Here is a 27509-nt window from a genome sequence, read left to right as displayed (position 1 = left end):
TGGATATACTGTAATTTTTTTCTTGGGCATTTGGTTGCTTTCAGTTTTTCACTACTATAAATATTGCTGGAATGAACATCCTGACACATTGCAGCTTTTCCTGTACATGGGATGACTTCCTTAGAATATGCTACCAGAAGTGTAATTATGGCTCTGAGGCATGAAGAATTTTTCAGCTTCTTGGCACACAGTGACAATTGTTTGTCCAAGGGTTTATATGTCCCCCAGCACCAAATAAGAGAGCTGTCACTCACTCTGAATAGTGCTTAGGGCTATTCACAGCTGAAGAACGTTTGAGGAAGACATGATAGTTATGAAGGCAAAGAGTTAGAGAAGGAGAAAGATGATGACAGGGACTCCGGCTAAATAAAGCAGAAAGTGATCTGCAATTTACCACAAACCTAGAGTGAGTCAGAACTCTGTTCATTCCTATTGTGAAAAAAAATCTTTGATAACAGGAGTTATTAATAGTGCATGACATGTTCAGTAATCTTTCTGTTAGACTCTGCATTAGTCAGAACCTTATTTGAGACGTGGACTCAGTCTGGGTCACTGAACTTCATAGAGATGTCAGGAAACTGACCAAGATCCAGAGGGCTCGATCAACTTGATGGAGGATGAAGAATCCCAGAGAAAAATCAAAGGAGTCAAGCAGGCACACTTCGGAAAAAACAGACACCTTTCTTGCCTTAATGCTGGGGAGGTTTCTGTGAAAAGAACAACACTGGGTTTGCTTATGTCTGCAGAAAGATGACTATAAGGAAAGGCACCTCCACAAACCAGGAGAAACTTCCATAGGACATAGGCAGAGCTATTTCAGCCTCGGATGATTATTTCGATCTTGGGATGAGCCCTTTTGGGGCCACTGGCCCTGGAAATATTGAAGAAGCTGCCTGTTCTGATCTGGGTGGTTCAAATACCCACCTGCCTGGTGACCACTAAGTGCCTCTGGGGGTCCCACTCCAGCTATGTGACAACTGTTTCCTGGCAGCCCCCTGGGGAAGGAAGGGTAGGTGTAGTCCGAGTGAAGTGCTCCCCAGTTTCCCTGGGCTAGCTTTTCCTTCCTGTTCCCTCACTTTCAGTTCAGGGTGCCATGAACTGCCATTCAGAGTCAGGTTGGCATGCCATGACATCATCTGATCTTGCTATTCCAGCCCTGCCCTGCATAGAGTGGACTTAGAAAGAAGCTGGGTAAGGAGTTGAAACTACCCAGACAAGACCTCTTGGTGACATGGAGAATGGAAGTGACCGAGGAGACCTCAAGAGCCATTTAGTTCAACCTCCTACAGTAATATTAAGTAGATTCCTACAATGCAACAGGTGCTTTACATACATTCTTTTGGGTTCCCACAACCTCGGAGGTGGGGTTTCACAGGTGTGGAATTGGAGATTAAGACAAGTAATTTGCCCAGGGTCACACTGCCAATAAAGGAGGGCCTACTCCACGTCTACCAGGCAGTAAAGTCTGTGCCCTTGCCTTTAGACGATGCAGATGTGAAAACTGCAGACCAGAGCCTCTCATTCAAAGCCACACAAGCTGACCTGAGACAGAAACGCAGGCTCCTTACTACTGATCAAGGAATCTATGATACGTAGCCTTTTCTCACGTCAGGTGCGGGGCGGCCAAGGATGTGGCCCGGTGCGGGGCAGCCTGGGCCAAGCGTGACTGAGAAGGAGAAGGCAGGCTCCGTTCTGGGCCCTCCAGACCCTCATCTCAGCCAATGTTCTGAAAAGCGCTCTCCCAGGAGGGCCCAGCAGGGCAAAGGGCCGGGCTAGTCTGTTTCTGGAGGAGCCAATCTGGGGCCAGGGCGGAGGCAGCCAGGTGCGGTGGAAAAACCCTGCACTTGGGGTCAGAATATCTGGGTTTCGATCCAGTCTAGGACCCAGCAAAGACCTACAGAAAGTTACTTACAAGTCCGAGTCTCCTCATCTGCAAAACTGGGGCACAGATAAAATACACTTGAAAGGCACAGAAGCAAAAGTTGGAATTGTTACGCACCAAAATTCTATCATCCGATCTGACCATCACGTCACGGTACAACTTCCAACCGTGCGTCCCCGAAGAGGCCGGAAACGGAGCCCGGGAAAAACTACAACTCCTAGGAGGCGTCCGGCGGGCCGGCCCGGAGCCAGCGGAAGAAACTACAACTCCCAGGAGGCGTCGGGTGTGCCGGCGCGGGGCGGTGACGTACGGGGGCCGGCGCGGAGCGCTGATTCGGCCGAAGCTGCCAGCGGGGAGACTGCAGCAGCGGGTTGTTACAGCTGCTGGAGCAGCAGCGGCCCCCGCTCCCGGGAACCGTTCCCGGGCCGTTGATCTCCGGCCCCACACGGTGAGCCCGGACGGAACCAAGAGGCCTCAGGGCTAGGGGAGGGGCGGGAGAGAAGGTGGGGGCTACTGGGGAGGCGCCCCAGGCTGGAGAGACGGGGGCAGAGGGATTGGGGGGTGGAGGGAGTGCATCAGCCGAGGGGGTGCATCGGAAGGGGAGGTGGCCAAGGAATAAAGTGCGAGCGGGAGGCCGGGGGTGGAACGTCGGGAGGAGCGCCTCGGCTAGGGGTGGGAGGCGGGGAGCGGCTCGGCTTCGGGGATAAACGTTTGGCTGCCTCCAGGGCTGGGTGAACGCGTGGAGATGGCTGTGGGGTCCCGGACCGGGCCGGGTTCCGAGTGCGAAGACCCAGGCTGGGGAACAGAGCGGGACCCCTCCCCCCGGCCCCGCGCCCGAGGTCTCACTCAGAAAACCCCAACAACAGTGAGGACTCCGCCTCTTCGCTCCTCCTCTCCTGTGCTTAGTGCGGGTTCGCCTGGACACTAGCTTTCCGCTCCTACCGCCCTCCCCCAGTCGGGGTGGCTGGGCCAAAGTTGAGAGGTTATCAGCTGTGGTCCTGCAGCTTGGGGGGTAGGCGGAATGGACATGGCATTGTGACGTGCTGCCCCGGACTCCCCGTTGGGGTCCCCATCCAGGCCTGGATGTTTTGTGCTCCTCTTCCAGAAGACAGGAGGTTTGCTGTTGTGAGGGCTGCTCTTTCCTGGGGGAGGGAATGGGAAGGGCTCACCTGGTGGCTGCCCTGGTGGTGCTCAGCCTTGGCTTGAGTGTCTGGCATACTGGCTGGGCCCGGATATTTGTATGTGGAGCCAAGGGGATGGGGAGGGAAGGAGGGGGAAAGAGCTACCAGCAAAAAAGTGGTTAACAGAACAGAGTTGCTGCAGCCTCTGGTTTGAGGCAAGTTATGAAACCACATCAGGGCCCAGCACTAAGCAGCCACCTGCCAGCTATGGCAGCAGAAGTTTTCAGCTCAACTCCTGTAGACCTAGTCGACCTCTGCCAGCCTCTTCTCTCTGTTTCTCCCCATCTAGGGGAGGGGCCAGTTGGTTGTTTTACTAATAGAAGTGATATGTATCCATAGTCACACGAAAATCTCAAGAGTGTTTCCTCGTTGCCAGTCTTTTTGTTAGTTTATTGATCTCTTCTTTTTCAGGGGTCTCTGGTGGTTTCCTGCTCTCAGGGCACCTAGTGTTTAGGCTTCAGGAAGAAGCTTCTGAGGGTGTCGGCTAGGACCTAGGTCTAGGCTTTTCCCAGGCTCATCAAGTTTTGTTGGCTGCCCTGTGAAAGCCAGAAAGGCGTATGGGGTCCTGTGATCTGGGATTCCCCAAGGCTTTTGGCAGTCCTGGACAAATACTAGGAAGGGTTGGTGGGCTTTCTATAACAGCACCCCTGTAGGTGCGGGTTACAGAGAGGTGATGGGGTGGCAGTTTCAGGTCAGACTTGGGAAGCTCTTTCTCTCTCCTTAGTCAGAGGTAAGTCCTTCAGAGCCCTCACTTGTCAGCCACATGCCGCCCTCCCCTCTCAGGTGGAGGCTTTTGCGTAGTAGCTGTCCCAGGGGCTGCTAGAGTAACTGAAGCCCCAAGGCCCTGGGAAGATAAATAGTCTGAGCCAGCTCTGGCTTTCTAGATCCTTGAATTTCTGTTAGGCTCAATTATCCAGCCTAATGGGCTGCGCTGATGGGTCCCAGGAGCATCACTTCAATCAGAGTGCGCCCCAGGCTGGCGCACGGGTGTTTGCTTGTTGGGATGGTGTGTTGTGGGTCACATTTTCTCTGAGGTCTCTAAGCTTGGAGCTGTCTGAGAAGAGGAAATTTGCTCCTGTTATCCTGGAAGTGAAGAACTGGCCCCTGAGGATTCAGGTTCCTGTGCAGGTTTGGCTAGGATCCTAGTCAGAGATAGATAGCATCTGGGTCTGAGGGGGTTGCTGCAGGGGCGTGAGGGAGGTGGCCTTCTGGGTACTTCTAGAATATCTCCATCTGGGACTGTTTTCTGCATTCCCAGGAAAGATAGGGCTGTTACCATGGTGATGACCTTACGGTCTTTAGCAAGCAGGACCCTATCTCAGATAGGGAGGTGAGCCAGTACACAGGTGCCATCTGTCTCCACTTTCTCCTGGTCACAGGGCCCTAAGGGATCTGGGGACAGCCAAACTCTGGACAAGGGGCAGATCATTCCACCCCTTCCTTCTCTACTTCCCTCTGCTCACTGTGGGTTGCCGCCACCTCCTGGTTCCTCCTGCTGCAGGACTCCTCCCATTGGTGCTGGGCAGGGGAAGGCATGGTGCTGAGGGGAGACTGAGATGAGGACGGGCAGGACAGAGAAGAACGGGGGCAGGAGGGAGGCCACAGGTTCGAGTCTGTGCCCTTGGGAGACATATGTTGAAGTGGATTCCAGCTCTCTATGGGAGTTATAGGTGTTGGCCACGTTCTCTATCCTCGCCTCTCTTGTGGGGAAAAGGGCCCTGGTGGTTTGGCAGTGGAGTGGGTGGCATCACAAGGGTTGGCCTGAGTGGCTGCCAAATGGAGAAAACATCCGGATGGGTTGTTTTGTGTCACCCAGGAGGGGTGCCTTCCAGGTCTGGGCAAAGGTTGTCCCTAGTCTGTTGTTTTCTCCTTTCTTCCTCCCTCCCCACTTCCCTCTTTCTACCTGATCAGTCCTCCTAAGTTGGGGTTTGGGGAGATCCAGAATTGAAAAAATTAGAGGAGGTGAGTGGATACAGTGACCTCAAAATAGTTCATCCACTGCTGCCTGTACCCACAGGCCTCACTTCCTTTCCCTCCTGATGGGAAGAGCTTAAGAGTAGATGTCCCACATTAGGCCCTCAGTGAGACACAGTCCAGCAGGCGTTGTGCTGAGTGAGAATTCTCTCCCTGGGGCTTTGTCGGCAGAGGGTCCTCATGGGAGTGCCATAGGGGGTGAGGCTGGGGGATGGGCCTTGACTTCTCTGCCCTGGGGCTGCATGCCTCTTGGTGACCTGTCCTCCGATGCCCTGCTAGGGCCCTGTCCCAATGGGATGATGCATGGGGCAGCCTGTTGTTTATCCCAGCCCAGCAGCAGGGAATGAGTACAGCTAAGTCCACATGGACTTTTTCCACTTTCCATGCTTGAGAATCAAAAGAGTGGAACTGCCTGGAGTTCTCAGGGAAACAAGGGCCTGCCTCCCCGCGGGATCCGAGGGTGAGAGGGGGCAGGGAAAGCAGTGTGACCTGTCTGACCTGTGCTGCTTGTTTGCAGAACAGCGGAGAGGGGCAGCAGGATGAATGTGGGCACAGCACACAGTGAGGTGAACCCCAACACGCGGGTGATGAACAGCCGTGGCATCTGGCTCTCCTACGTGCTGGCCATCGGTCTCCTCCACGTCGTGCTGCTGAGCATCCCCTTTGTGAGTGTCCCTGTCGTCTGGACCCTCACCAACCTCATTCACAACATGGTGAGAGCCTGCCTGCTGCCTGCCCCTGCCCCTGCCCCGTGGGCTGCTCTTTGGCAGGGCTGAGGGATAGGAGGAGCCTGTCGGGCCTGGCCCAGATGTCAGGGTGATGTACTGACAACAGCTGCCTCCAGAGCCCAGGCCTAGCCCTTACCTCTCTGCCTTGCTCCTGCTTCTGGGTTCCTGCCCTGTGTACCATGACAGGAATCAAATCTGCAGATTTTTCCACATCTCTAGGGTGGGGTGGCCGTTGGCCTGGAAGATGTGCTCCTGAGAGCTGAACAAAGGGCTCCAGAGAGTTCCCAGGACCCGGGAGTCCTGGTGCCTAGGCTGATACAGAAATGCCCCTTTCTCAAGTTAGCTTCTCGCACCGTCTTCCACTTTTGCCCTTCTCTGCTCCCTCACCACTTGCTACCTTGCACTCTTTGGCGGGTAAGCAGGGCTTAGTCCCATCGCTTGCCTCCTCCCAACAGGCACAGGGGGCTATGAGTGGCCTGGAGGGGTAGCATCTCGGTGCCTGTCTTGTGGCCAACTCCCACCGTGCATTCTCATACCAGGCCTAGCCCGTCCCCCAGGGAGTCCCCTTGTTCTTCTCCTGCCATACTCCCAGCTGCTCCATCCTGACCTCCAGCCCATATCCCCCTGCCCAGCAGAGGGAGGCTCCAGATCACTGGGAGTTACTTGTGTCTGTGACTGGGTGGAGGAGCTGGGCAGGGGGGCCTTTTCCCTTTTCCCTGTTATCCTCTAACAAAGACTTCTTCCTCCAGGGCATGTATATCTTCCTGCACACGGTGAAGGGGACACCCTTTGAGACCCCGGACCAGGGCAAGGCGAGGCTGCTAACCCACTGGGAGCAGATGGATTATGGGGTCCAGTTCACGGCCTCTCGGAAGTTCTTGACCATCACACCCATCGTGCTGTGAGTGCCTGGGCTACAGAAAGACACCAGCAGGCAGGGCAAGGCCTGGAGGACCCCAGGGCCCAGCCATGCTTTTTAACCCTGCCGTGGCTCCTGGTGTAGGGATGAACAGAGGAAGCTGGAATATTCCTGGGTCTTTACACTGGGCTCAGGCTTTGGACCTCCCTGGCCCCATCTTTCCTCCATTGGAGCTTCCTTCCTGCTAGTGAGATAGGCCTACAGGCTTGGGGTGAAGCTGGGAGGTGGGGGCGGCGCTGGGCCGGGAGGGGCCTCTTTAGCCTGAGAGCTCTTGCTTCTTACTCTGGTCTGGGGACCTCTTCTGTAACTCCTTAGCTGTCAGGATTCTGCCTTTCCCCACCCAGGAAGTGAGGGAGGAAGGGGTCCTCCCAGCAGTCTTTTTTATCTCTCCTCACCCTTCCCCTCCCAGGTACTTCCTCACCAGCTTCTACACTAAGTACGACCAGATCCATTTTGTACTCAACACCGTGTCCCTGATGAGCGTGCTCATCCCCAAGCTGCCCCAGCTCCACGGAGTCCGGATTTTTGGAATCAATAAATACTGAGAGTGCAGCCCCTTCCCCTGCCCAGGGTGGCAGGGGAGGGGTAGGGTAAAAGGCATGTGCTGCGACACTGAAGACAGAAAGAAGAAGCCTCTGGACACTGCCAGATATGGGGGTTGAGCCTCTGGGCCTAGTTTCCCCCCTCGCTTCCCCCAGTAGCCAACTTGGAGTAGCTTGTAGTGGGGTTGGGGTAGGCCCCCCGGGCTCTGACCTTTTCTGAATTTTTTGATCTTTTCCTTTTGCTTTTTGAATAGAGACTCCATGGAGGTGGTCATGGAATGGGCTGGGCTCCTGGGCTGAACATGGACCACGCAGTTGCGACAGGAGGCCAGGGGAAAAGCCCCTGCTCACTTGTTTGCCCTCAGGCAGCCAAAGCACTTTAACCCCTGCGTAGGGAGCAGAGGGCGGTACGGCTTCTGGATTGTTTCACTGTGATTCCTAGGTTTTTTCGATGCCACGCAGTGTGTGCTTTTGTGTATGGAAGCAAGTGTTGGATGGGGCTTTGCCCTTCTGGGTAGAAAGCTGTCTAATCCAAGTCCCAGGCTTTTAGCAGCTTCCCTGCAACCCACCCTGGGTCCTGGTTGGGAGTGGGGAGGGTCAGGTGGGGGAAGATGGGGTAGAGTGTAGATGGCTTGGTCCCAGAGGTGAGGGGGCCAGGGCTGCTGCCATCCTGGCCTGGTGGAGGTTGGGGAGCTGTAGTGGGGCTAGTGAGTCGAGACTTAGAAGAATGGGGCCACATAGCAGCAGAGGACTGGTGTAAGGGAGGGAGGGGTAGGGACAGAAGCTAGACCCAATCTCCTTTGGGATGTGCGCAGGGAGGGAAGCAGGCTTGGAGGGTTAATTTACCCACAGAATGTGATAGTAATAGGGGAGGGAGGCTGCTGTGGGTTTAACTCCTGGGTTGGCTGTTGGGTGGACAGGTGGGGAAAAGGCCCATGAATCATTGTAAGCACAGGTCCAACTTGGCCCTGATTCCTGTGGGGGTACGGGGAAGCTGTGACAGAAACGATGGGTGCTGTGGTCCTCTGCAAGCCCTCACCCCTTAACTTCCTCATGCAGACTGGCACTGGGCAGGGCCTCTCATGTGGCAGGCACATGTGGCACTGTGAGGCCACCCCACGTGGGGTCTGTGGTGAGAGTCCTGTAGGATCCCTCCTCAAGCAGCACAGAGGAAGGAGCAAGGCGTGGCCTGTAGGCACTGTCTCAGCCTGCAGAGAAGAAAGTGAGGCCGGGAGCCTGAGCCTGGGCTGGAGCCTTCCCTCCCCAGCCGGAGTAGGGGCAGTGTTAATTTTGAAAAGGTATGGGTCCCTGTGTCCTCTTCCAGGGGTCCGAGGGAACAGGAGAGGTCACTGGGCCTGTTTTCTCCCTCCTGACCCTGCATCTCCCACCCCATGTATCATAGGGAACTTTCACCTTAAAATCTTTCTAAGCAAAGTGTGAATAGGATTTTTACTCCCTTTGTACAGTATTCTGAGAAACGCAAATAAAAGGGCAACATGTTTCTGTTTCCCTGTGTCTGGCCTCCACTTCCTGGAAGGCTGAGGGGAGGGGGCAGGGGTGTGGGCTGATGTGCTGGTGGGGCATCCGTGCAGCCCGCTGATGTGCTGGTGGGGCATCCGTGCAGCTCTGACGGTGGCGGAGGGGCGCTGGGACTGTGGGGCTTACTGCTGGGCTTTCTGCCGGCTTCAGCAGGGAAATCCCCCAAGGGGGCTGTGAGGCAACTGGCGGCGGCAGCGGTAGTCAGAGAGCAAAATTCTCTGTGCTTTTGCCTGGCTGTTCTCTGACAGGTCTTGCGCCTTGGCCCCAGAGGCTGGGGTGACCTGTGCCATGGCCAGGGAGGGGGCCAGTCCAGCAATGGTTTACACATGGAGCCAGGGTCCCAAGTGGTGCCCAGTCCTTCCCGGTGAATCTCCAGCCCTTCTCCAGTTTCTCACTTCTCTCCCCAAGGCCTTTCCCCAGTCACCTCTCCCCTGGGAGCGCTGCGTTTCCTTCTGGCCTTTCAGTGGAGGGGACTTTTCATACTTCCTCTTCCCACCATAAGCCTGAGTGGCAGGGGAAGAGGTTCTGGGGACTTTCTGAGGCCAACATGGCTAGGAGAGAGAGGAGTCCTATAGCAAGGAATCCTTACCTCATGAGGGAACTGACCTTCCAGTGTGTTCTGGGGAGTATCAGCTGCTATTCCCAGGAGAGGCACAAAGTCCCAGATAGAAGGGAGGAGCTGCCCCAGCACCCTGGGGTCTCTGGCCCCGGTCAACCACAGCACCCTTGGAGTGAGTGTCAGGGAGTGTGGGATATTTGCCGAAGTCCAGCCACCACCCCTCTCCCAGTAGAGCCCACACAGTATTGGAAAGAGAAATATAGCCACTGCTTTCACTCCTGGGAGCAGGGGTGCCCTGGTTGCTTTCACCAGCCTGCGAGAGTATAGTCAGGGTGAGGTGCTGGAGGACATCAACAACGATCTGGGTTCAAATCCCAGCTTTGCCACTTATTAGTCATGTTGCTGTGTCAACTTCTCTGAGCTTCAGTTTATTCCACTGTTGTGTAAGGATAATGCCTCTTAGCGCTGTTGTGAGCATTAGCACAGTGCCTGGCATATAGTAAATACTCAATATATGGTAGCTATATTATCATAATTGTAATTGTTACTACCACCACTGTCGTCTATTTATTTATTTATTTTTTTGAGACTGAGTCTTGCTGTGTTGCCCAGGCTGGAGTGCAGTGGTGCCATCTTGGCTCACTGCAACCTCTGCCTCCCAGGTTCAAGCAATTCTCATGCCTCAGCCTCCCGAGTAGCTGGGATTATAGGTGTGTGCCAAAACATCTGGCTAATTTTTTGTGTTTTTTTTTTTTTTGGTAGAGACGGGGTTTCGCCATGTTGGCCAGGCTGGTCTTGAACTCCTGGCCTCAAGTGATCTGCCTGCCTCGGCCTCCAAAAGTGTTGGGATTCCAGGCGTGAGCCACCACGCCTGGCCTGTCATCCCTTCAAATGTTTCAGAACTGAGGCATGCAGAGGCCGGAAGACAGGCTGGGCTCACCCGGTTGGTTATCTCTGAGAGAGGACATGGGTGAGGTCAGAGGCCTCTCCCTGGAAAAGGAGGTAGGTGGAGAAGCCAGGTGGCATCCAGATAAGGAAGACCAGCATCTCCTTGAGAGTGTACACAGGAGCACGGGATGGGGAGGGAGGCTGAGTGCTCCTTACAGGCCCACCCTTTTCCCTCCAGGTGTTAGCTGCTGTTGTCCTGGGTCTTCAGTGTTGACCATCGCATGGCATTTGGGCAGCTGGTTCTGCTGGGTTACGGTCCTCATGTCCCTGGCACAGACACAGCCATTGCCTGCTGGCACTTGATACCTACTCACATTCCATTTCTCTATTCCAAACACACTGGATTGCATGGCCCCGGGTGCTGCGGTGTGCACCATTGTCTGGCCCACACTCACCTAGAATACATACCAGGATCTCCTACCCACTCCTTGGGTACAAGAAGAAGAAGGGGTTCTGGCCGGGCGTGGTGGTTCACGCCTGTAATCCCAGCACTTTTGAGAGGCCGAGGTGGGCGGATCACAAGGTCAGGAGATTGAGACCATCCTGGCTAACATGGTGAAACCCCGTCTCTACTAAAAAACACACACAAAAAAATTAGCTGGGCGTGGTGGCGGGCACCTGTAGTCCCAGCTACTCGGGAGGCTGAGGCAGGAGAATGGCGAGAACCTGGGAGGCGGAGCTTGCAGTGAGCTGAGATCGCACCACTGCACTCCAGCCTGGGCGACAGAGCAAGACTCCGTAATCTGCCTCCAGCTCAGTTATAAGGTGGCTTATCTAAAGGCTTGGGAGGTGGGGCACCCAGCCCTACCCACCCGTCCAGGAAGTTCCGCACCTGGACAACTTTCAATTTCATTATTTTAGCTTCCTGAGATTCAGAGACCAGGAACTGTGCAGAGATCTGTGGGGATTCTCACAACTTCCATTTCTGGTGAACAGCTGAGGTCAGAGAGGAGGTGGGTACCACTTGAGATGAGCCTGTGGTTCCTGGGCACTGTCTTTCCAGATACCTAGAATTCCCAGGTTGGTAGTGAATTGGGAGTCAACCACCATGATGGGGGCAGAGACAGCGAGGAAGCAGTGAGTGGATAAGTGCCTGTGCCGGGCAGAAGGGATACAGGGGAAGGTGGCCAAAGGTAGGATGGGGAAGTGGATCCCAGGAAGCTTTTGTTTCTTCTGAGGCCAATTTACCACCACCTCATTGGGAAATTGTTGGTAGGGAGGCACCCATCCAATTGCCTTGCAGAATACAGCAAGGCAGGGAGCCCAAGAATCAGAACCAAGGGAAGAAACGACGAGTTGAGGTTAGTAATGTGAAGTTTGGCAACCGTGCCCGTCATCCCTCCCTGGTTCCTCTGTTCATCAACATTGGGGCTAGTCCGGCTGGGGCATGGTGGGCCTGCCTTTCCATCCCTCAGGCCCCTTGGAACAAGGGGGCAACTCTGCTGTGGGAGATGTAGAAAATGGGTCTCACTTTCTCTATTTGGGGCAATAGCTGCTACTTTTTTCCTCCAGATGGGTACCATGAGGGGCAGAGGAGAATCTGGGATCTGTGATGTTTAGCCCTCTTTAGTGAGTCATGGCTGCCTCACATTCTAGCAGTAAGGCAGGCAAATCATTCCGGGTACTGGTTGTCCTGGAACCTTTGGCTCTTCCTTCACCTCATGTCACGTGCATCCATGTGAAGAGAGTCCACGAAATGGGCTTTATGTGAGCAACAAGGCTGGGTGCAGGCAGGCTGAGTCCAAAAAAGGAGTCAGCAAAGGGTGGTGGGATTATCATTAGTTCTTATAGGTTTGGGATAGGCTTACAAAGTACATTCTCAAGGGTGGAGAAATATTACAAAGTACCTTCTTAAGGGCGGGGAGAGACTATATCGTATCAGTTAGGGTGGGGCAGGAACAAATCACAATGGTGGAAGTTGTGTTAAGGCTCATCAGTTAAGGCTATTTTCACTTCTTTTGTGGATCTTCAGTTGCTTCAGGCCCTCTGGATGTATACATGCAGGTCACAGGGAATATGATGGCTTAGCTTGGGCTCAGAGGCCTGACACCTCAGGCTGCCAAATGTGGAAGATTTAAATACTTGAACCAATACCCTCCTCCCAAAAACTGAAATTGGCTTCTGTTTCTGAGTTGGTCCAGGCACAATGTTCAGTGTATTTGAGGAAATCACAAGAATTGTAGTTAAGGAGATGGATTCTGGAGGGGATATGATTGCCGTTAGAAGCCTCGTTGATGCTGATAGATTCCGCTGCTTCCATCTGGTGGGGGAGAAGAGAACTTTCTTTGGATGCCGGCACTACACAACAGGCCTCACCCTGATGGACATTCTGGACACAGATGGGGACAAGTGGTTCGATGAACTGGATTCTGGGCTCCAAGGTCAGTATAAGGTAGATGACAGGTGGCCAGCCAGGAGGACTTGACCGTTTGTACTGCATCTCCTTCTCAATTCCCCATTGTTATCAACCAAATCAACCAATCAACAGTGAAACTGTGGAATTTGTTTGTACACATCCACACACCTTAATTTAAGAAATTCACGGAAGAGCTACATGGTGGGAGGAGAGTGGGAGAAGTGGAGATTTATTTCCATTGGAAACCATTCCTAAATGGTCTTCCTTTTACATTTTTTTGCCTTGTAAAATAATCTGCTTTTAATTCAGCGGAGCTCTTCTCATGTGTTTATCATTTAAAAGAATAAGTAAATGAGGGCAGTTTGCTTACTGGTTAAGAAAGGATGCAGGCTTTAGGGCTGGAAGCACCTGGTTTCAAAGCCTGGCTCTGCCTCTTATCAGCTGGGTGACCTTTGGACAAGTTGTTTTATTGCTCTAAGTTTCAGTTTCCTCCTGTGTCAACTCTAGAGGACTATTGTAAGAATCAAATGAGGGATGGGTGCGGTGGCTCACTCCTGTAATCCCAGCACTTTGGGAGGCCGAGGTGGGCGGATCACGAGGTCAGGAGATCGAGACCATCTTGGCTAACACGGTGAAACCCCGTCTCTACTTAAAAAAAAAAATACAAAAAATTAGCCAGGCATGGTGGCATGTGCCTGTAGTCCTGGCTACTCAGGAGGCTGAGGCAGGAGAATTGCTTGAACCCGGGAGGCGCAGGTTGCAGTGAGCCGAGATCGTGCCACTGCACTCCAGCCTGGGAGACAGAGCAAGCCTGTGTCTCAAAAAAAAAAAAAAAAAAAAAATTAAATGAGAACAAATTATGTGAATCACTTATCACAGTGCCTGCCACAAAAGGAGCACCCAATAAAAGTTATCTTCCATCATCTGGTGGTCGTGGTGGTGATTCTTATTATCTTTTCATGTTCCCTGGCTATCAAAACTGAAAGGGAAGTTGCTGATGAGCAGAAATCCCTAAGGTATTGAGGGAATTTATGGAAGAGTCAATTATTCCAACCCCCTGCCTCTGATCTCAGTTATTCCTGGGGTACTTGGGTTTCAGAAGCCCCAGGGTTAAGTATTGAACTCTCACTTGGAGCCTACACTGGAATATGGTGAGGAGTTCATTATATCTCATAATGTGAAAAAATATTTCATAATATGAAAAATGGCAAGGAGTTCATAGCTCAGACCTCTCTGATACAGTCCATTTCTTTTTATGAGGTCTCACGCCAAGAGATGGAAAAGAGCTCTAACAGCCCTGAGCAGTTTTAGAGTATTACAATGTGCCAGGAACTGCTTTAAGTGACCAAGAGCAGTACCCAGATTACTTGGAGGTGGTGGACCTTTCCACAAGCAGAGTTTCGTTAAGCAAGCAAGGGGCTTTTGGAGAAATTTCAGATTCGCATCTTTCAAAGACTGAGTCAATTCTCTGGAAAGTAAATTGCCAAGAGCCAATTTGCTAAAAGCCAGCTCTCAAAAAAAAAAAATCAGTTTGCCAAATGATCAATTCACTGAAAATGGAAAAATACTTTAACCCAGAACTAGGATGTTTTGCCACAATAATATTACTCCCCAGGGACAGGGCAAAGTGTAAGTCTGGAAAAAAAAATTGACTAAGTCAGTCAACTTCCTTTAAGGAAAAGCTCATCTGTGTTCATACAAAATTCGGAGGCAGAGGTGAAACCAAACTTAAAAAAGAAAATCCTTACAATGATGGGAATTGGTAATTTGAATTGATTTTTAGCTTGGTCTGCTCCCTATTTAAATGGGTTATTTTGTAACTGTATAATGCTGATGGTACAGTTAAAGTGTGCATAGGGCTGGGCACAGTGGCTCACGCCTGTAATCCCAGCACTTTGGGAGACCGAGGCGGGTGGATCACTTGAGGTCAGGAGTTCAAGTCCAGCCTGGCCAACATGGCGAAACCCTGTCTCTACTAAAAATACAAAAATTAGCTGGGCGTGATGGCACATGCCTGTAATCCCAGCACTTTGGGAGGCTGAGGCGGGCGGATCACTTGAGGTCAGGAGTTCGAGACCAGCCTGGCCAACATGGCAAAACCCTGTCTTTACTAAAAATACAAAAATTAGCTGGGCGTGATGTTGCATGCCTGTAATCCCAGCTACTCAGGAGGCTGAAGCAGGAGAATTGCTTGAACCTGGGAGGTGGAGGTTGCACAGTGAGCCATGATTATACCACTGCACTCCAGCCTGGCGACAAAGCAAGACTCCGTCTCAAAAAAAAAAAAAAAAAAAAAAAGTGTGCATAGGATTTTTTGTTTGTTATTAAAGTCCATAGGATTTTGTGTTTGTTATTAAAGTCCATACTTTATTCATATTAACTTTTTTTTTTTTTTTTGAGATGGAGTGTCGCTCTGTTGCCCAGGCTGGAGAGCAGTGGCGTGATCTCGGCTCACTGCAGCCTCCACCTCTAGGTTCAAGTGGTTCTCCTGCCTCAGCCTCCCGAGTAGCTGGGATTATAGGCGCCTGCCACCACACCTGGCAAATTTTTTGTATTTTTAGTAGAGACGAGGTTTCACCATGTTGACCAGGCTGGTCTTGAATTCCTGACCTCAGGTGATCCGCCCGCCTTGGCCTCCCAAAGTGCTGGGATTACAGGCGTGAGCCACTGCACCCAGCCCATGTTATCTTAGTTTTGACCTAGTGTCCTTTTTCTATTCCAGAATCCCATCCAGGATCCTACATTACATTTAGTTGTCATGTCTCTTTAGGCTCCTCTTGGCTGTGACAGTTTCTCAGACTTTACCTGTTTGGGATAATCTTGGCAGTTCTGAGCAGTACTGGTCAGGGATGCTGCAGAATGTCCCTCTGTTGGAATTTGGCTGATGTTTTTTCTCATGGTTAGACTGGGTTCTGGGTCTCGGGGAGGAAGACCACAGAGGTAAAGTACCATTCCTATTACATCACATCAGGGGTACGTACTATCAACATGATCTATCACTGTTGATGTTGACCTTGATCACTTGGCTGGGGTAATGTTTGTCAGGTTTCTCTACCAGAAGTTACTCTTTTTCCTCTTCTTCATATAGTACTCTTTGTGCACATAGTTTTTATTTTTCTTTTTCTCTCTGATATTTTTCTTTTCTTTTACACTGCTCGAGAAGCAAATGGTCCCTAAGACATTAGTGTCTCATGTACACACAAATAGTGATTTCAGGCACTGTTTCTAATTCTGTCACATTTCCACCAGTTCCAAAATGGATTTGTCTTTGGAAATCCAGCCCTGGCTCCAAAACCTAGCAGTGGGAGCGCTCTCTCCCCTGTAGGTTCCCATCTGGGAGGTTGGAGACAAAGGCACGCAGCCCCTTCAGCATGTCCGCATCTTCCACGAACCCCGGGGCGGCAACTGACTCAGAACCAAGGCCCTTATTAGTGCCTGATCAATCAGGGCAGAGTCCACGCATGTGGGTGACTTTCCAGGGTTGCCTCACTTCATACTTGTGTGGTTCATACAAACAACAGTGACAGAACTGCTTTTTTTGGAGATGGAGTCTCGCTGTTGCCCAGGCTGGAGTGCAGTGGCTTGATCTTGGCTCACTGCAATCTTCGCCTCTGCTTCCCAGGTTCAAGCGATTCTCCTGCCTCAGCCTCCCAAGTAGCTGGAATTATAGGCACGTGCCACCACCCCCGACTAATTTGGTAGAGATGGGGTTTCACCATGTTGGCCAGGTTGGTCTTGAACTCCTGACCTCAAGTGATCTACCCGCCTCAGCCTCCCAAAGTGCTGGGATTACAGGCGTGAGCCACCCCACCGTGCCCACCCAGAACTGCTTAATTTTTATTTCCCAATTGGCTGGGGCTCCTACTTCTTTAGCTTTACTTTTCTCTGTCTCGTTTCAGCCTACAAGACTGGCTTACAATTATCAAGCAGTTAGAATGTATGCCCCGCACTTGGTTAAGTGCTTAACTGCATCATTATCTTTAATTTCTTCATTTCTTTTCTTTTCCTTTCCTTTTCTTTTTCTTGTTTTGTTTTGTTTCAAGGCAGAGAGGCAGAGTCTCACTCTCTCCTCCAGGCTGGAGTGCAGTGGTGTGATGATCTCAGCTCACTGCAACCTCTGCCTCCTGGGTTCAAGCGATTCTCGTGTCTCAGCCTTTCAAGTAGCTGTGATTACAGGCACACACCACCAGGTCTAGCTAATTTTTGTATTTTTTAGTAGAGACGGGGTTTCACCATATTGGCCAGGCTGGTCTCGAACTCCTGACCTCAAGTGATCTGCCTGCCACAGCCTCCCAAAGTTCTGGGATTACAGGCATGAACCACTGCGCCTGGCCTTAATTTCCCTAAATATAGGAACTAGACATTAGTAATATTCTCTTACTGTAGATGAAGAAACAGATTCAAAGAGGTTAAGTGACTTACCCAAGGTCATGTGGTAAGAAGGTGGAGGAGTGGGCTCAAATCTGGGATCCTGTGACCCCAAGATAACTGTGCTTCTGGTGAGAACAGCATTTCCTGGACAGCCACAGCTGGGGCACTCCCTCAGAAGGGAGGGGGATGGTGGCATGGAGCCCAGGATGGGGCTGCCCCAGGGAGGGTTTTTTGGAGAGAGATCTTTTGGGGGTCCGCTCCAGAGTGACCTTTACCATTCTCTTTCCAGGTCAAAACGCTGAGTTTCAAATTCTGGATAATGTAGACTCAAAGGGAGAGTTGATAGTGACATTACTCAAAGAAATAACAATTTCAGGCAGCTTCCAGGGCTTCCACCATCAGAACATCAAGATATCTGAGAACCGGATATCCCAGCAGTATCTGGCTACCCTTGAAAACAGGTGAGGTTGGAGCTGGGCAGCAGGGAAGGAGGGGAAGAAGCCCATCTTGGGCACCAAGGGATTCAAGGGTGGCAGACCGGCTCTTTTTAAAATTTATTTCTTTTTCTTTTTCTTTTCCCTGCTTTTCATGAGCTTTGTGGAGGACTGGCTCTCCAGGGCAGCCTCTCACTCTCTACTTCCAGGATTCCCTCAGCCCGCCCCTTTACGCAAGCACGCCTTCCTCTTCTCTGCCTCCAGAAAGCCTTCTCATTCACCCAGGAGCAGCCTCCAGGAAGCCTTCTGATACCCCCAATTCACTCATATCCCTGCTGTCCGCCAGGATGGTTAATTCCTCTGACTTGGACAAACCTGGTTGTTTTTTTGTTTGTTTTTGTTTTTTGTTTTGTTTTGTTTTTTTTGAGACGGAGTCTCTCTCTGTCGGCCAGGCTAGAGTGCAATGGCGCGATCTCGGCTCACTGCAACCTCCGCCTCCAAACCTGGTGGTTTAAGAGGCACTATCCTTTGCTCTCCTCTGCTCTCTTGCACTGAGCTGCCCACATCAGTATTTTGTGCTTGTTTCCCTCTGCCATGTGGGCAAGCCAGTGGCTTCCATGTTCGTCTTTCCCACTGGACTGGAAGCAACTTGTGACAAGGGACTGACTTTACTAACTTCTCTGTATTGACCCCAAGCACACAGTAGGTACTGAGTGAAAGAGAGCTGAAGTGAAGCACAAGGAAAGCAAAGAACACCTTGGAGGACATTTCCTGCACAGAGTGCAGCCACCCCACCCCAGCAGGGTGGTACCGATTCAATGCCACAGAGGTGCTGGTAGCTGGTGGGCAGGTGCTTCCAATTCAAGAGGACATCACTAGCCATCCCCTCAGCAATAGCTGTGTTGTTGTTTTCCTCAGCTGGGATTGTTGGAGATTGAGGAGTAGCTCAGGGGATGATGACCCACAGTTTTCCTGGCCTTGCTCTCCTTGAGTGGAGCGGGTACCTTTTTTCTTTTCCTTTTCCTTTTTTTTTTTTTTTTTTTTTTGAGATGGAGTTTCACTTTTGTTGCCCAGGCTGGAGTGCAATGGCACATTCTTGGCTCACTGCAACCTCTGCCTCCTGGATTCAAGAGATTTTTCTGCCTCAACCTCCCGAGGAGCTGGGCCTACAGTTGCCCACCACCACGCCTAGCTAATTTTTGTATTTTTAGTAGAGACAGGGTTTCATTCACCCTGTTGGTCAGGGTTTTTTGGAGAGAGATCTGGTCTCGAACTTCTGACCTCAGGTGATCCACCTGCCTTGGCCTCCCAAAGTGCTGGGATTACAGGTGTGAGCCACCATGCCCAGGCCACCCTTTTTTATTAATAAATTAAAAACAAAGGCTTACAATAAAATTTTACTGGTCCTTTGAATTACCCCTCCCTACCACAGTATTGCTGGGGAGAGGCCTTCAGAATTGTTCTAAGAGAGCTCGGTGTTTTCTATTATAGAATGCTTGTTTGTCAGGTGAGGGTATTGGTATCTATATGTGGGGTGGGGCACTGGATAGGTAGGGGAAAGTCATCAGAGGCAGGGACCCATGTCTTCCTTGAGGGCCTTTTGATTGCAAATAGAAACTCCATCAGACCGTTTTAGGTCTCAACATGAGTTTCACCCAGTGGGAATGGAATCAGATGCTTCATGAGCCTAAGGGCAGGTGATGCAGCTGGCTCCAGGGACCAGCGCAAGGAGCTGGAGCCCCTTGTCAGAGAAGAGGGTGTCTTGGGCTTCACAGATGCCTATCTCAGTGTCATGGGAAGGGCACTCTCTTTGGACTTACACTGACCAGGGTTTAAATCCCAGCTGTACACTTACTAGCTGTGTGACCTTGGATCATTCACAACCTGTCACTAAGCCTCAGTATCTTTACGTGGAAAGTGGATGTAATTCTGCCTACCATCATAGGATTGTGAAGGTTAAGTGGAAAAGCGTGTCTCACAGCTGGCACATTGTAATCTTCCATAAATGCTAGTGAATTCTTGCCCCACTTTGTTTTTATTTATTTATTTTGAGGTGGAGTCTTGCTGTGTTGCCCAGGCTGGAGTGCAATGGTGCAGTCTTGGCTCACTGCAACCTCCGCCTCCTGGGTTCAAGAGATTCTCCTGTCTCAGCCTCCTGAGTAGCTGGGATTACAGATGTGTGCCTGGTGATCCACTCACCTCAGCCTCCCAAAATGCTAGGATTACAGGTGATAGCCACCGTACCTGGCCTCTCGCCCTACTTTGTACCCCACCCCTACCTCCACCCCGAGGTGGGTAAAGTGAACTGCGATGGGGTGCTGTGTTCCTTGGTTTTCCAGTCTCAGAAGCGATTAATCTTAAATAGGAGCTGGCTCACGGAGGGGGAGAAGAGTCAGTGGGAGGTAAGGCCCTGAGATCCTCAACTCTCATCTGTCTCCACTCTCTCCAGGAAGCTGAAGAGGGAACTACCCTTTTCATTCCGATCAATTAATACGAGAGAAAACCTGTATCTGGTGACAGAAACTCTGGAGACGGTAAAGGAGGAAACCCTGAAAAGCAACCGGCAATATAAATTTTGGAGCCAGATCTCTCAGGGCCGTCTCAGCTATAAACACAAGGTTAGGATCCTGGGAGGCAGGGACTGTGGAGGCCAGTGTTGGCCCATGCCCCGCAGGTCAAGGCGATGCCAGCCTTAGACTCTTCCTTCACTCCGAGCAGCCCTGCTGCTCTTGGCCACCTTGCCCCAAGAAAGGGTGGGTGGCATTGCCCAGTCCTTCCCTTGTTACTCTCTAGCGATGCCCTCTTTTCATTTGCATTTTCTTTCTTTCTTTTTTAAATAGAGATGAGGTCTTGCTGTGTTGTCCAGGCTGGTCTCAAACTCCTGGGCTCAAGCAATCCACCCACCTCGGCCACCCAAAGTGCTGGGATTACAGGTGTGAGCCATGCACCCAGCCTTCATTTTCTTTGTACATTTCCCATGGTTCATCATTACACAGGTGTAGTTTTGCTTGTTTATTGTCTGTCTCCTTTCTAGGAGGTAGGAGGACAGGAGCCACGGTGCCTAGAACAAAGCAGCTCCTCAGTAAACATTTGTTGAATGAACAGTGGCAACAAGATGAGTTTTGGCATCAGACGTGGGTTCAAATTTCAGCCCTGCCACTGTTTTTAGCTGTGAGACTGGCTCACCTGCTGACCTCTCAGAGTCTCAGTTTTCTCATCTATAAAATGGGGATACGAATGACTGCCTCACAGGATTGTTGGGGAGATCAGGCAAGATAATGATGTAAAAACACCTGGGGATCCGTCAATGTGAGCTCCTTTTTCTAGGGCCATAGGGAAGTGACCATCCCCGCAAATCGGGTCCTGAGCTATCGAGTAAAGCAGCTTGTCTTCCCCAACAAGGAGATGATGAGTAAGCAAAGGCTGATGGAGAACAGGATGGGGGGCCCTAAACACACCAGTGAGGTGGGGGGTGGGATTCAACCAGGCTCTGTCAGCCTAGGGTGGGTGGCTGGTGAGCTTGGAGGTTGGGGAGGGGTCCAGGGGAAAAGGGTGGGTTCAGCACTAGGAAGGACTGAGGCTCCATGCTCTGACCTGGAGACCTGGACCCGCTGACCCAGGATTTGCCTGAACATGACATAAGAGTTGTTAACTCCTCTGCCAGTCTCCAAATAGAATAATTGTCTTTTCTGTCTGGGCGTGGTGGCTCACGCCTGTAATCCCAGCACTTTGGGAGGCCAAGGTGGGTGGATCACCTGAGATCAGGAGTTCAAGACCAGCCTAGCCAACATGGTGAAACCCTGTCTCTACTAAAAATGTAAACATTAGCCGGGTGTGGTGGTGTGCGCCTGTAATCCCAGCTACTTGGGAGGCTGAGGCAGGAGAATTGCTTGGACCTGCGAAGCGGAGGTTGCAGTGAGCCAAGATCTCACCATTGCACTCCAGCCTAGGCAACAAGAGCAAAACTCCATCTCAAAAAAAAAAAAAAAAAAAAAGAACAGTTGTCTTTTTTTTTTTTGATTGGAGGCTGGTATAGGGATTGAGAGGGACTGGAGAAAGGGAACTTACAGAGTGAGAACAGGTCTCTCCAATAACTTGTTTTTTCCTCCCTTTTTGGTGCTGGTTTAGATATTCATTTCAGGGGCAAAACAAAATCCTTTCCAGAAGGTGAGTGAGCTGCTGGGCTTCCTGTTCGTCATTTCAGGATGGGCAAAGACACTATTTTTAAAAATGGAATTATAGAGTGGTTAGGTCCAAGGATGTGATAAGACGCACCCACAGGTGGGAACCATGGCAAGCGCAGGAGAAAAATTAGCCTGTTGAGGAGTCTGGATTGTACATTGGACTAGGGTTTCCAGGCTGCTCCTAGGACAACTTTGTGCTGGCAGTCAGCTGGATCCTGAGCTTACAGCCCTCCCTGAAGGCTTGTTGGCCTAGGAAGCACAATTAAATGACTTGGCCAGTTCCAGCATGACAGCACTGGCTGTGAAAAGGGTCCTGGACTGGAGTCAGGCAGTCTCAGGGTCTAGTCCCACCCTGCCACTCACTAGCTCTACAGCCTCCCAAGTCACAGTTTTCCTGACTTTATATTAATTTAATTTAATTTAATTTTTTGAGACGGAGTCTTGCTCTGTCGCCCAGGCTGGAGTGCAGTGGTGTGATCTCGGCTCACTGCAACCTCTACCTCCTGGGTTCAAGCGATTCTCCTGCCTCAGCCTCCCAAGTAGCTGGGAATACAGGTGCCCACCACCACGCCAAGCTAAGGTTTTTTTGTTTTTTTTTTTTTTTGTATTTTTAGTAGAGACAGGGTTTCACTATATGTTGGCAGGCTGCTCTCAAACTCCTGACCTCAAGTGATCCACCCACTGCAGCCTCCCAAAGTGCTGGGATTACAGGCGTGAGCCACCGTGCCCAGCCTTTCCTGACTTTAAAATAAAGGAGTGAGACTAGAAGGTCCCTGTGATTCTGAATTATGTGGCTTCTTCTGGAATTTCTAGGTTTTCCCCTTGATCCCAGCAGGGTTGTACTGCCTAAGAGAGCTTGGAAAGGGATAGAGAAGTCTGACCCAAATTTGCGGAGCGACTGAGTGTATGCTGCCCCCTTTCTGGGCCTTGGCTTCTTCCTCAATCATCTAGGCACAGTCCTACGACTGCCTGTTTTTGAGGATGTGGGAAGGGTCTGCAAATACAGTGCTTTCCCATTGACACACACTGATGAGGATGCAGGCTCCCTGGCACCAGCAGTGAGGGCTCAGATTGCAAGAGTAAAAACTTCCATCACTGGGAAGAGAAGTCTGCAGGGGACTGGAGGTGATCTGAAGATTCTGAAATAACTCTTCCTGTCTCTGCAGAGAAGGATGGTGCTTCATCCTGTTTAGGTAAGGGTGATAGCCAAGTGTGTTCAGGGTGGCTGCACCAACCCACCCTGAGTCCATGTGGCTCAAGACTGCTGCTCAGGTGGGGTCAGCTGAGTGGGTAGGAAGGGGGGCGGGGGCACTGCCTAGCAGGTCTCAACTTTAGTCTGGAGGCTGCATCTGTCTCCTCTAAACACAGTGGTTCTCATTGGTTATACCCCAAAATCACACCAGGAAACTTTAAAACTAGTGACGACTGAGTCCCGTCTCCAGAAGCTCTGACTTAATTGTGGGGGTGTGGCCTGGACATCAGGATTTGTAATAACTCCTCAGGTGATTCTCATGTAGTCAAGGTTGAGAACCACTGCTTTAACTTTCTCCAAATCCTAATTACTTCTAGTGTGGCCCGAGGACTGCACTTTGAATGGCAAGGGCCAAATAACCAAGTTTTTGTTTTTTTCCGGGAGGTGGAGAAGAATTTGGGGTTGGGACTAGACTGGGGGTGAGCTGGGGAGATGGAAGATGGAAGTGGGGTCAGTGGGAGGCAATGATGGTAGGTATCTTGGAAGAAGTATGTTTAATTTTAACACGGAAAGACTGGAAGAAGGGAAGATACAAAGAGATGGTCTCCAGAAGACAGTCAGACAAATAACAGAGCCTTAGAAATAAAGCCTTTTGGGCTGGGTGGCCCAGGTTCTCAATTGCTGCCTCTACAGGAAAGTCTTTGGGTTCGGAGGATTCCAGAAACATGAAGGAGAAGTTGGAGGACATGGAGAGTGTCCTCCAGGACCTGACGGAGGAGAAGAGAAAAGATGTGCTAAACTCCCTCGCTAAGTGCCTCGGCAAGGAGGAGACTCGGCAGGATCTAGAGCAAAGAGTAAGGGACCCTAAGAAAGCCTTGGGGCAGAGAGAGAGAGGAGCCAGAGGGGACGGCAGTTGGCACAGTGAGGATAATCTGCTATGGCGAGACTGCTGCTCATCTCCCACACCTCCTGGCCCTAGGTATCTGAGGTCCTGATTTCCGGGGAGCTGCACATGGAGGACCCAGACAAGCCTCTCCTAAGCAGCCTTTTTAATGCTGCTGGGGTCTTGGTAGAAGTGCGTGCAAAAGCCATTCTGGACTTCCTGGATGCCCTGCTAGGTGAGGAAGGTTCTTGCTGTAGGCTGGGGTGGAGGAAGTGTGAGCAGAGAGGCCTGTGGGGAGTCACATCTTGGGAGGAGGGGCTGCACGTTGCTCTCCACAGTTTGTGGGGGGCACCCCTTCATGTCTTCCTCAGGCCAGGCATTGAGGGGCTGGTTCCTCATCTGTGACTCCTGCAGGCCAAGAGGGAACCAGGAGTCACAGCAGAGGCCCGTTTGGAGTAACTGTCATCTAGCACTCCCAGGGGCTCTCTGGAACCTTTTGATGATGCATGTTCTGGATGTGATCAGCCACTGAGGCCCTGTCCCACCATGTATCTCTCCTTTTTACCACTCTCTTTCTTTGCCCCCAGAGCTGTCTGAAGAGCAGCAGCTTGTGGCTGAGGCCCTGGAGAAGGGGACCCTTCCTCTGTTGAAGGACCAGGTGAGACAGCCTGGGCTGAGGGCCATAGGGTCATAGTGGAAGGGAATGCCCATATTCTCAAGAGACCCAGAAGTCCCAGGGTACAGCCCCTTCTTATTCCATAGTTTTCTGCTGGCTCACATCCATGCAGCTGGTTTGTGACAAGTCCCTGGACAGAGAGTTGCCAGGACAATTTGTGGTGGGTTCTTTAAGCTCTGTTTTTTATCTATGGGCAAGAGAGGGTTGCAAATCGGTTAGTCCCAGGACAGCAGCTGGTGTGATCTTGAGTTCCTGTGCAGATTGACTAGCAGAGCCTGCCACTGTGTTGAGAGAGTATGAAGCTCTCCGGGCTCTGCAGGAAAGAGTGCCATGATGGATTATTACGTCTTCCTATCGGCTCAGCAGCAAGGAGTGTGGCCAAATATTTGCCATTTCTGGTATATCGTTGTTCCTAGCTCTTACAATCTGGCGGGTTTCCTTCCAGGTGAAATCTATCATGGAGCAGAACTGGGATGAGCTGCTGGCCAGCAGTCCTCATGACAAGGACTATGGCCCTGAGGCACGAATTCTCTGTGCGCTGTATGTTGTTGTCTCTATCCTGCTGGAGCTGGCTGAGGGGCCTACCTCTGTCTCCTCCTAACTACAAAAGCCCTTTCTCCCCATAAGCCTCTGGGTTCTCCCTTCACCAGTCTGTCCTCACTGCCATCGCCACTACCATCCTGTCACCAGCGGGACCTCTTTAAGACAAGCAGCCAACCATTCTTTGATGTATCCCATTCCCTCCATGTTAACATCCAAAACCAGCCTGGATTTCATGCATGGACTTCTGATTAAAAGTGGCAGGTTGTGCACGTTAATTTTGTCTTTTGAAGCCTCACTAAATGACAGTAAGGCAATAGAAAAGCTTTGTATAGACCTACAAGGATAAAAAGAATGCAGCAGCAGATAAGAAACTTTAACACATCTTTGGAAGCTAGAAAGCAATGAAAGGAGTGCAGGCTGGAAGGTGTGGGACTGAGGGGTAGACAGGAGATTGCTGTTTTTATCATCAGACTTTTATTTATTTATTTACTTATTTATTTATTTTTGAGACAGAGTTTTGCTCTTGTTGCCTAGGCTGGAGTGCAATGGCGTGATCTCGGCTCACTGCAACCTCTGCCTCCTGGGTTCAAGCGATTCTCCTGCCTCAGTCTCCAGAATAGCTGGGATTACAGGTGCCCGCCACCATGCCCGGCTAATTTTTGTATTTTTAGTAGAGATGGGGTTTCACCCTTGTTGGCCAGGCTGGTCTCGAACTCCTGAGCTCCAGTGATCCACCCCCCTCGGCCTCCCAAAGTACTGGGATTACAGCCGTGAGCCACTGCGCCTGGCCAGCCTTTTGGTTCTATTTGATATTTTTAAAGAAACTGTAATTAAAAGTTAAAGAAATGTATGCTTGCTATAAACCATTCAAACATTTCCCAAATATAAATTAGCAGGTGAAGTTACTCTGTGACCTACCCTTTCTTTCTAGAGACCCAGAGAGGTAAGTGAAATATCAGAACATTAAAGTAATTTTGCCCCAGGTGAGGGGGATTGATATTTGCAAATCCAGGCAAACTAAGTTTGGGTTTGGCTAGCTTCCTGGACTGATGGCTCCAGAAGCCAAGGCCAAGGGCCTATCCAAGTTTGGGAGTCTAGTAAAAGGAAACCTGCCCTACCATATTAGACTAATCTCAAAGGCTACACTGTAAGGATTAGGGTGAATCAGCAGTAAACTTACTGTTCTTACTCCACCCCCAGGGGACTGCAGGGAAGACTCTCTTGGTACTGAGTGAGGAAGAGGTTAGCGAAAGGAAAGGAAAAAAAATTCTGAGAAAACCACAGCCCAGTCTTTTCTCAGAACTTAGCCTGCATTTGTATCCTCTGAGAATTCCAGAGAATCTCAAATTGTGAACTTGGTTTTTGGGGGTCTTGGATTGAATGTACCCCCAGATGCCTGTCAGAACCAAACACAAACTATCTCTGGAGGAAGTAATCTTCCACAAATACATATATGTGAGACAGAGTCATGCTCTGTCACCCAGGTTGGAGTGCAGTGGAGCAATCACAGCTCACTACAGCCTCCACTTCCCAGGCTCAAGCAATCCTCCCACCTCAGCCTCTTGAGTAGCTGGGACTACAGGTGTGCACCACCATGCCTGGCTAATTTTTAAATTTTTTTTGTAGAGATGGCGTCTCCCTGTATTGCCCAGGCTGGTCTTGAATTTCTGGGTTCAAGCAATCCTTCTGCCTTGGCCTCCCAAAGTGTTGGGATTACAGGTGTGAGTCACTGTGCTTGGTTGGCTAAGGCACATACGTTTTCCTTTTGAGAGATGCGGTATTGCTCTGTTGCCCAGGCTAGAGTGCAGTGGTGCAATCATGGTTCACTGCAGCCTCTACCTCCTGGGCTCAAGTGATCCACCCATCTCAGCCCCTTGAGTAGGTGGGACCACAGGTACGCACCACCATGCCCCATCTAATTTTTTATTCTTATTTTTTGTAGAGATGGGGTCTCACTATGTTGCCAGGGCCTCACTATGTTGCCAGGGCTGGTGTTGAACTCTTAGGCTCAAGTGATCCTCCCTCCTCAGCCTCCTGAAGTGTTGGAATTATAGGAGTAAGCCACTATGCCGGCCTAAGGCACATACTGTCAAGTAACTCAAAAGTCAAGGGAGGAATCCTAATGGAAGTTATAAGATTTTTTTTTCTACTTAATGATAATAAAAATATACATATCAAACTTGTGGAATTAAGCTAAAGTTTTTTGTTTTTAGAGAAAATATATGTATCACCTTGTTTGTTTTAGAAAAGAAAAAAAGCTAAAAAAATCAAAAAGCTAAGTATTCATGTCAAAAAGCTACCAAAGGAAACTCCAAAACAAACCCAACAACAAGCCGCTCCCTTCCCCTCCAAAAAAGCCCAGCAAAATAGATGCAGGAAAAAGAGGAGAAAAAGCACACAAATTGATAAAATAAGAAACAAAAACGTTAAGAGGTTCAATAAAGACAGACATGGGACCTTTAAAATGACTCACAAATCTCTGACAAGAGTGATATTTAATTTAATTAATTTATTTATTTTTGTTTTTGAGATGGAGTCTCACTCTGTCTCCCAGGCTGGAGTGCAGTGGTGCGATCTTGGCGCACTGCAACCATCACT

General features: G+C 50.6%; 2 protein-coding genes and 1 long non-coding RNA gene across 10 annotated transcripts; 2 read left to right on the top strand and 1 right to left on the bottom strand.

Annotated features, from left to right (window-relative positions):
* Positions 1-461: 461 nt before the first annotated feature.
* LOC129017134 (uncharacterized) lies at positions 462-2909 on the bottom strand. The gene is made up of 3 exons (XR_008495012.2): positions 2729-2909; positions 2000-2362; positions 462-707 (listed from the first exon to the last, which is right to left on the bottom strand). It is a non-coding gene; the product is annotated as an uncharacterized LOC129017134 (long non-coding RNA).
* On the top strand, positions 2198-8733 carry ORMDL3 (ORMDL sphingolipid biosynthesis regulator 3). Of its 8 annotated transcripts, none has more exons than XM_063656871.1 (4): positions 2198-2330; positions 5555-5702; positions 6515-6666; positions 7094-8733. In XM_063656871.1, exons 2-4 carry the CDS (start codon positions 5577-5579, stop codon positions 7227-7229), a joined length of 414 nt encoding a protein of 137 aa, XP_063512941.1. In that variant the 5' UTR covers positions 2198-2330; positions 5555-5576; the 3' UTR covers positions 7230-8733. The 8 variants fall into 8 exon arrangements, with proteins under 8 accessions (XP_063512941.1, XP_054313283.1, XP_054313284.1 ...); XM_054457308.2 differs by having other exon boundaries at positions 5555-5750; XM_054457309.2 differs by having other exon boundaries at positions 2210-2330; positions 5560-5750.
* Positions 8734-10086: 1353 nt separating this feature from the next.
* Positions 10087-25163, top strand: GSDMB (gasdermin B). The gene is made up of 11 exons (XM_054457304.2): positions 10087-10326; positions 11134-12653; positions 17289-17460; positions 19883-20051; positions 20761-20845; positions 21562-21600; positions 22784-22810; positions 23503-23663; positions 23789-23927; positions 24280-24350; positions 24814-25163. Exons 2-11 carry the CDS (start codon positions 12419-12421, stop codon positions 24967-24969), a joined length of 1254 nt encoding a protein of 417 aa, XP_054313279.2. The 5' UTR covers positions 10087-10326; positions 11134-12418; the 3' UTR covers positions 24970-25163.
* Positions 25164-27509: the final 2346 nt, after the last annotated feature.

The sequence above is a fragment of the Pongo pygmaeus genome, chromosome 19 (assembly GCF_028885625.2).
Source record: "Pongo pygmaeus isolate AG05252 chromosome 19, NHGRI_mPonPyg2-v2.0_pri, whole genome shotgun sequence".
Taxonomy (NCBI): Eukaryota; Metazoa; Chordata; class Mammalia; order Primates; family Hominidae; genus Pongo; species Pongo pygmaeus.
Note: the sequence above shows the minus strand (reverse complement) of the source record. Positions and strands in the feature narration are given on the sequence as shown.

Coding starts and splice junctions, on each gene's coding strand:
- ORMDL3 (XM_054457305.2), top strand. CDS start 2,966: ATGTTTTGTGCTCCTCTTCCAGAAGACAGGAG. Junction 2,998..5,554: donor CCTCTTCCAGAAGACAGGAG/GTTTGCTGTTGT, acceptor GCTTGTTTGCAG/AACAGCGGAGAGGGGCAGCA. Junction 6,667..7,093: donor ACCATCACACCCATCGTGCT/GTGAGTGCCTGG, acceptor TTCCCCTCCCAG/GTACTTCCTCACCAGCTTCT.
- GSDMB (XM_054457304.2), top strand. CDS start 12,419: ATGTTCAGTGTATTTGAGGAAATCACAAGAATTGTAGTTAAGGAGATG. Junction 17,461..19,882: donor CTGGCTACCCTTGAAAACAG/GTGAGGTTGGAG, acceptor CACTCTCTCCAG/GAAGCTGAAGAGGGAACTAC. Junction 24,351..24,813: donor TTCCTCTGTTGAAGGACCAG/GTGAGACAGCCT, acceptor GTTTCCTTCCAG/GTGAAATCTATCATGGAGCA.